The sequence below is a fragment of the Lepidothrix coronata genome, unplaced genomic scaffold (genome assembly GCF_001604755.1).
Source record: "Lepidothrix coronata isolate B3197 unplaced genomic scaffold, Lepidothrix_coronata-1.0 Scaffold211, whole genome shotgun sequence".
Classification (NCBI taxonomy): domain Eukaryota; kingdom Metazoa; phylum Chordata; class Aves; order Passeriformes; family Pipridae; genus Lepidothrix; species Lepidothrix coronata.
Window position 1 is genome coordinate 994,434 of NW_016690391.1, and position 8,580 is coordinate 1,003,013.

The 8,580-nt window shown below is 46.7% G+C and overlaps 1 protein-coding gene across 2 annotated transcripts in view; it reads left to right on the top strand.

Moving 5' to 3' along the window:
- RUNX1 (runt related transcription factor 1) overlaps positions 1-8,580 on the top strand; it is a 187,970-nt gene that overhangs the window by 140,644 nt on the left and 38,746 nt on the right. For both annotated transcript variants that reach the window (XM_017833123.1, XM_017833124.1), the window contains one exon: positions 3,437-3,628. In XM_017833123.1, coding sequence (XP_017688612.1) covers positions 3,437-3,628 — 192 coding nt within the window. The remainder of the gene's footprint in view (positions 1-3,436; positions 3,629-8,580) is intronic.

The window sequence follows — 8,580 nt, forward strand, 5'->3', positions numbered from 1 at the left end:
TTTTTTCCAAAGAAGAAGCGAGCTAAAAAAAAAACATCACAGTGTTGTTTAACTACTGTTAAATCATAGGGGGAAAAAACCCCAGCTGCTCAGGGTGCAAGAACACCCAAGAAAGGTGCAAAAAGCTGCCTGGGGATTCCCTCAGGCAAAGCAGGGAGTCACTGGAGAGCAGGGAACCTGCTGTGTCAGTCTCAAAGCCCCCAAACCCTGTGGTTTAGCCAAGCTGGCTGGATGTCCTCTTTATTCCAGTCTCTCAAGCCTCGACCCTGCAAGCCAAGGTGGGGGGAAAGGAAAAATGTTGCCTTTTCTTTTCTCTGTTGGTCCCTACAAACTGATCCTTGTCAAAAAAAAGCTGTGGGGACACAGGGAGTGTGAGAGGTCTCGTGTGAACTCCGTGCCAAGGCCTTCCTTCAGCAGCTGGAGGCTGGATTTACTTCCCCAAAATCCTGTCTGCTCCCTGTGGCCAAACTGCTGGCTCAGCAGAGCCAAACCAGCTCCCAAGCACGTTCCTGCTGCTCTTTTTCATCCTGCTCTCCTGGAAAAAGGGAAGCCTGGGCTTGTGGTCACTACGTTGGGCCACAGGGTCGCTGCCTGGCTGGGGGCAAGTCACCTAATCCCTCTGTCCTTGGGTTTGCCACCTATAAAAGGGGGATAATGACAGTCCTGGGCTTTGCAGGGGTGAGCTGAGGACAACCTGCCTGCTCTTTGAGCAGGGTGTTCAGAGGGGAACTTCAAAGTGAAGCTAATAAACACCAGAACACAAGTCACCCTCACAAAGCTCTGCCCGTGCATGTAGGGTGGCTTGGGAAAACCATTCCTGTTTGGGACATTTTCCCAGTGTTACCTGCAGCTCTCAGGAGGGGAGGAAAGCTGAAACAGCTCCTCTGCTCGGGGCTGGCGGGGTGGGAAGAGCCACTTTTGGAGCCACATCTTGAGGTGACAATTGCCTGGCGTTGATTTTAAGTGTTTCCCACCCAAAATTAGTGCCAAAACAACAGCAGAGTTCCCCTGGGAACTGTTGGTGCTGGTCTTTCTTCCCTGAGTGCGATGACACGAGTGGAATTCCCACGAGCCCGAGGGATGAGGCAGAGCTTGGCTGTGCTGATGCACCACTGGGATCCCCAGGCTATGGAAGAGGCTCCATGGAAGAGGGTGAAGGCTCAAACATCCCCTGCAATGCCCAAAATTCAGGGGAAAGCTGAGGGGCAGGTGGGGGCAGGGGTTTCACTCCGCAGGCGCAGAGTACAGATCTTGGGCATCAGGAGGAATGTTGGACATCAGGAGCAATTTCTTGCTGGAAAGGGTGGTCAGGCCTTGGCAGGGGCTGCCCAGGGAGGTTTGGAGTGCCCAGCCCTGGAGGTGTCCCAGGAAGGCCTGGATGTGACACTCAGTGCTCTGGGCTGGGGGACAAGGTGGGGATGGGGCACAGGGGGATCCATGGGCTGGGAGGGCTTTTCCAACCTCAGGGATTGTGTGAGACAGGCACAGATCCTCCCATGAGCTTGGAGGGATCCAGCCTGGGAACAGGATGCCCTGTGGTGACCTGGGGAGGATGCTAAGCCTGGCTTAATTTGCCAGAGCAGGCTGGGCTTTGTCTGCCCTGCCCGGCGTCGTGTGCCAGCCTGGCACAAACTTAGTCCCTGAGCGAGACTCAAAGCAGGGAGTGAATTCCTGCCTCAGCAGCCTGAGGCTTCAGAGGAGCTGCTCAGCTCCACGAGAGGCTATTGGCACAGGGGCTGGCACTGCTGGGACGTGGGAAGGGAAGGTGGCAGGGGGGTCATGCTGGGCTCCCTCACCCAGGAGCAGGAGATGTCCGAGGAGCATTTGAAATCAAGAATAAATGACATCAAGGGGATGGATTTGGAATCTTGGCTCTGCAAGCCCTGGGCTGAGCCTGCTGAAGCTTAAAAGTAATCCAAATGCATGAGGTATTTTACACATCTTGTATGACTCTGCATGTTGGCTTTCCAGTCCAGGGTCAGGAGCACAAGGCTGGAGGCAGCTCCAGCTCTGCTCTGCTGACAAATGAAACCTTTGCTCTTGACCAACCAGAATGACAGATAAAAGTCCTTTTCATCTGTCTTTGCTTCTCCCCTCTTTTTGTTCTGTTTTGTTTTCTTTTTTTTTTCTTTTCTTTTCTTTTTGCTTTTTTTTTTTGAAGCCCTAATGGGTCTCTTTAATGACGAAACCGCTACTATATAATACGTCCTTTTTATATTTTAATTCCTCCCCCACTCCCCCCGGGATAATTTACAGCACAGTGTGGAATCTGAGCCCGCTCGAGCCCCGTGCCAAAGGGCCCTGGCAGCAGGAAGAAAGGCCCAGCCACTGCCATTTGGAACCAGGAGCCGAGTTATAAAATTTAATTTTAGAAATGCAGCTACTGGGAACCGCTTTTAAATGCACATTTTCCTCGCAGTGCATAAAGTGGAGCTGTTGGGGTGGCTTGAAAGAGGGCTCTGTGGAGGACTACTGGGCTCTCCAGAGGACTTGTGCTGCTTATTCAGTGTTGGAAGCTGGATTTTTGGGAATGCTGCTGGATTCAGTGCTATGGGGGGTGTGGAATAGGGCACGGTGGGTTGGTTTTAGGAGTTTTGTGCCAGTCTTTCTGTGAGCTGAGGGAGGAACAGCACTGGGCAGCTCCCTGCAGGGAGGTTGGAGGTGCAAAGGAAGCTGCAGAGGGCAACTATTCCAACAGGGAAAGGAAAATTGGGAGCAGACAGACATCAGATCATGGTGTTCCACAGAAAGCAGGGATTATGCCACCTTCTCATGGAATTATGGAATGGTTTGGGTTGGAAGGAGCCTTAAAGATCATCCAGTGCCACCCCCTGCCATGGGCAGGGACACCTTCCACCAGCCCAGGTTGCTCCAAGCTCTATCCAACCTGGTCTTGGACACTTCCAGGGATCCAGGGGCAGCCACAGCTTCTCTGGGAATTCTATCCCCACCCTCTCAGGGTTTTATTTCCTATTCCTGCCTGTAAAGCCACTGCAAAAGACTCCAAAAATAGGACTTGCTTGGGTGTGTTATTTTATAGCCCCACAGAACTTGTCTAATTATGGTGCCTTGTGGCAATCTGGGGTTGGATTTTTGAGGAGTTATTCCAGTGCAGGTTTAGCACTGGGGTCACTCGACATTTCCTCGTTTTAGAAACCCCTTCTCTCCTCGTGGGAGGTGCAGGAAGGCACTGAAATTTTCAGTGGATCTGGTTCTTCGGGACCAGGCCACGATGCAATTCGTGCCTCGTGCCTCCTGCTCCTGCAGAGAAGTGGTTGCAGCTCTAAATTTCACACAGTCCCAGGGCAGAGACTTCAGCAGCGGATCAGGGGTTAAAAAAAACGAGGGGAAAAAAAAAAAAAGAATAAATCAAACCAACAGTCCTCGTGTACCAGGGAGATTTTCTGATGGTTTTCCCCCTCCCTCCCCACAACAGGACACCGTCAGAAAATAGATGAGCAGGCGAAGCCCGGCAGTTTGTCCTTCTCCGAGCGCCTGAGCGAGCTGGAGCAGCTGCGCCGCACGGCCATGAGGGTCAGCCCACACCACCCGGCCCCCACAGCCAACCCACGGGCCTCCTTGAACCACTCCACTGCTTTTAACCCTCAGCCTCAGAGCCAGATCCAGGGTAAGTACCCGAAATCCTCCCCCTGCTCGCCTGGCTCTGCTTCCCCATCCCTGAGCCTGCCCACCGTTGACCCCCTCCCATCCCTTCTGGGCCCTCCTTGGATACCTTTCAGCCTTTAATGAGTGCAAAGAGGGGCTTCCTGACACGTGTGTGTGTTTTGAAAAGCCATTCCTACCCCAGAGCGTGGTGTCACAGCCTTCCAGGAGAAGGATTTGGAGGATATCTCGTAAAGCTGGAAAATAATGGACACCAAAGTGCTTTGCACAGTCGTGACCACAGATCAGCTCTTAAGAGAATGGGAAAAGGATTTATGGTTTGTGCTTTTCCTGGGGAGAAAGTGCTCCAGCAGGTGGGACATCCCTCCTGTGCTCCCCCTGTGCTGTCCCTGTGGTTGCTGGTTGACACACAGAGGATCCCAGTGCAGAGAGCAGCTCCAGGGAACAGGCAGAAATGTGTTCCCTTAGTCATTCCAGCTGAATTTGGATGTGGCAGATTTGAAGGGGTCCATACTGTCTCTCTTCTCAGCTCAGTGCAGCTGTTTTGTTGTCCTTGCCTGTGCCAGAACTGTAACACCTTAAAATCCATTGTTCTCCTTGCCAAGAAGCATCATTCCAGGGCTTTTTCCATGCCTAAGTGTATTTCCCAATGGATATTTGTCCATTTGTGTGCTTGGGTGAGAGAGAAACACCGTCAACACCTTGCCTTGACCTTTCCCAGGGAGCTTTGCAAAGTGCTTCGTCCCCCAAAAACAACCTCTTAGTGCTGAGGCATCCTTGGGATTGGCTGCTCTGGGTGGATTTCTGTGGTTTTCCAGCGGGCTTTGTTTGAATGAAAACGTGCAAAGTGGTGACTCAGCAGCCTGATTTGCTCAGGGATGCCAGGGGAACCCAGTCATCCAGCTTGGAATCTCCCCTGCCATCCCTAGAGCCGAGCCTGTCCCTGCTAAAACCAGGGATATGTCCCTGGGATGAGCTGAAACTCGGGGAGCAGTGAGTCGGGTCACTCAGCACCAGCTGTTACCATCAGAATGCAGGTTCATGGGCAGATGCACCCAAAAAAGGGTGTGTGGACAGTGTTCATTTTTAGCAGGTGCTGTTCCTGGGGGAGTTTTTCCTCTGTTCTTCCACCCAGAGTGAAATGATCTCGGTCAGGGTTCAGCGCTGGGGTCTTGGAAAGAAATGGTTTCTGTGAATCAAAATAAGTTCTTGTTTTGGCACTGGTTTTTAAGAGCAGGGTGCTCTTTCTTGCAAGCAGGAAAGGTTGTATCATTTACCTAAGGCAAGACTAGTTACATTCTTTTATTCCTGAGGTTTACAAGGTCTTTGGTTTAGTGAAATCTGTTGCAAAGCTGCTGGTTTTCAGGTATGTTTGAGAAGTCAGCATAAAATCATGGAATGGTTTGGGTTGGGAGGGACCTTAATCATCTATTTTCACCCTCTGCCATGGGCAGGGACACCTTCCACCACACCAGGTTGTTCCAACCCTATCCAACCTGGCCTTTGGACACTTCCAGGGATCCAGGGGCAGCCACACCTCTGGGAAATCTCTGCTAGTGCCTCCCCACCTTCACCGAGAAGGATTTCTTCCCATTATCTAATCAAAACCTACTAAAAACCTACTGATTTTTACTCCTGGCAATCAGCACACTTTGTCCCATGCTGTGCAAAGCACAGAGAGAAGGTGGAAGGACCACCCAGCTCCTTCCCTGCCCAGGTGGAGGATCCAACCCAGCCCCTCACAATCCCACCTCTCCCTTCCCTGCCCTGCAGAGTGAACCCCTTTGGGTCTCTCCTGTGCTCCTGTGAAAGAAAACACGGATATTTTGGTGGCTGACACGACGTGGGTGGAGGTGTGGGTGGCACACTCACATTCCTCAGCTCCTTGGGAACTCTCTGTGCTTGGCAGAGTATCGGGTTTAACACCAAGGAGCCCTCTTCCCTGGCTCCCTGTGGAAGTCCCTCTCCTGCCCAGCAGCAGATCCATGGGTTTTCACACCCAGCTGTGGATCCAGCTGCTCTCCCCACAAACAGCTTTGCTCTGCTTTGCTCTTTGCAAACAGCGTTTTGATGGGTTTTACCCCGGGATGCAGCCCGGGAAGAGACAGCGATGGAAGCACTGAGGTTTCCTCATGGACACCCTCCTGTTCTCCTGGTTTCCCTTTCCCTCTGGCTCCAAAATGTGTGTTGTTCATTGAGCACCTTGAGGCTTGTGGTCATTACCCATAAAATGAACCCCAAAGTGAAGCTCCCTCGTTACTGCCCATAAAACAAACCCCAAAGTGAAGCTCCCTCCTTTGGGACCATCTCTGCTGCAGTCGCCTTTTTAACTTCCAGGGCTCATCTTTTCAGGGTCAGTGGGGAAAAGGGAAAGGGTGGGAAAGGGAATAGGGTGGGAGAGAGCTCCAGCACCATCATTTTTCCACAGAATCACAGAATATCCCCAGTTGGAAGGGACCCACAAGGATCCCTGAGTCCAACTCCTGGCCCTGTATGAGTTTTCCTCGCTGTTCAAAGTGTAATTGGTTTTAGGGTTGATCCCCTCTGTGACCTCTTGTGGGAGTTGGGATATTTGATTTTTTTACTGTTATTGTTTTTGTTTATTACATTTCCGAGCAGAGGGTTACAAACAAACATGGCCAGCAGGTCAAGGAAGGGGAATTGGGGTTGTTCAGCCTGGAGAAGAGAAGCTTTGGGGTGGCCTAATTGTGGCCTCCCATGACCTGAAGGGAAGTTACAGGGAGGATGGAGAAAGATTATTTCCAAGGGCCTGGAGTGACAGGAAAAGGCAGAATGGCTTCAAACTGACAAAAAGTAGGGTTAGAAGGGATATTGGGAAGGAATTCCTGGCTGGGAGGGTGGGGAGGATCTGGGATAGAATTCCCAGAGAAGCTGTGGCTGCCCCTGGATCCCTGGAAGTGTCCAAGGCCAGGTTGGATAAACTTGGAGCAACCTGGGCTGGTGGAAGGTGTCCCTGCCCATGGCAGGGGGTGGGACTGGATTATTTTAAGGTCCCTCCCAACCCAAACCATTCTGGGATTTTATGATTCCAGGAGAATTTCTGAACATCTCATTGCTAGAACTTTCTGCCCATCTTTGCATCCCGAACCACTTCTAGAAACTGGAAACAACTGGGAAGTTCCTAATGGAGCTTTCTCCCTGGAGAGAGCACGGAGTGGTTTTTACAGAGGCACAAAACAAGGCAGTAAAACCCCCAGACACTGCTAAATTCCAAGCAGTAGCCTTAAACTCTGCTTTAACTCACCCCAGCAGGAATCCCAAGTTACCGCTCTTTTCTCCGAGCCCAATTATCTTTCTGTAAAAAAACCACAAAACTGACTCAAAAGCAGACACGTCAGGATTTAAAGGGGCAGGTTGCCACGCCACTAAACCGCTGTTTATTTGTTGAGGTTTTCATCTCGAAAAGGCTCGAGGTTAATTTTAACTTCCCCTTTTACCAAGTCTCAGCTCTGAGCTTGAAGCCTCTCGTGTCAGGGACACAAATCCCAGCCAGTCAGAGAGACCATAAATCGCCTTTAATCGAGTTTTCTGCTTCTTTCATATCACAGGGGAGGCAGAAAAGTCCACCTGTTCACTTGAAAGGTTTAACCCACAGGGAAAAAAAAAGGGGGAACGGGAGGGGAGGAGGAGCCTCCACCACATCACACATGGTTTGAGTTGAGTCGAAAAAATCACTTTGTGCCCAGAACCGAGCGTGTAATGGCCGAGGGTTTGACCTCCACGCACGGAATGAGCAGATCCAGGGAAAGCTCCGACCTCAACTCACCCCTTCCTCTGAGCAGAGGGGGAAAAGAAAACAGGCAGAGCCATGTGGGCTGGGCTGAGGGGCTTTTTGGACCCTCCACGACCACTGAAGTCTTATATAGAATAAATATAAATATATCTGTTTATATTATTTTATATCTATTTTATATATTTATAATATTAAATATATTAAATAAATATTAAATTTACACAATTATATTTATAATATTAAATAAACATTAAATATATTTTATATATTATATCTATTTATATGATATCTATTTATAAATGTATCTATTTATATTTATTATATATGTAACATATAATATTAAATATATTAAATAAATATTAAATTTATACAATTATATTTCTAATATTAACTAAACATTAAATATATTTTATATATTATATCTATTTATATTATATCTATTTATGAATATATCTATTTATATTTATTATATATGTAACATATAATATTAATATATCCTAATAATAATATATATTAATATTAATATATCATAATATTATATATATACACTATATATTATATATCATACATTATATATCATACATTATATATTATATATTATATATTATATATTTTATATTATATATTATATATTATATATTATATATTATGCATTATACAATATATATTATACAATATATATTATACAATATATATTATACAATATATATTATATATTATATATTATATATTATATATTATATATTATATATTATATATTATATATTATATTTTATATATTATATTTTATATTTTATATATATTAAGCTCCTCTTAACACCCAGCTGAATTTTTGGCACTAAAATCCAAATTCCTTATTTTGATTTTAACCGGAGTAGGTCAATCTATAACTCAGGATATGAATGTAAGGTTCCTTTAGAGCATAATTATTTTTTTAGGGCCAGAAGAAAATATTTTAAATGTCACCAAGGCCAAGGATGTTCTTTCGGAGCCGTTGAAGCTGAGTTAATAAAATGCATAAATAAATGTCTTAACTAGGGGGGTTAGGAATATCACCCCAAAAAACATGGGCTTACAATCACTTCATAACAATATAACAATAATAGAAGTGATAAGTAATATAAATAATATAAATACAACATATAAATATATTATTATTTATTTATTTATATTAATATATGTTGATTTATATATTATAGTAT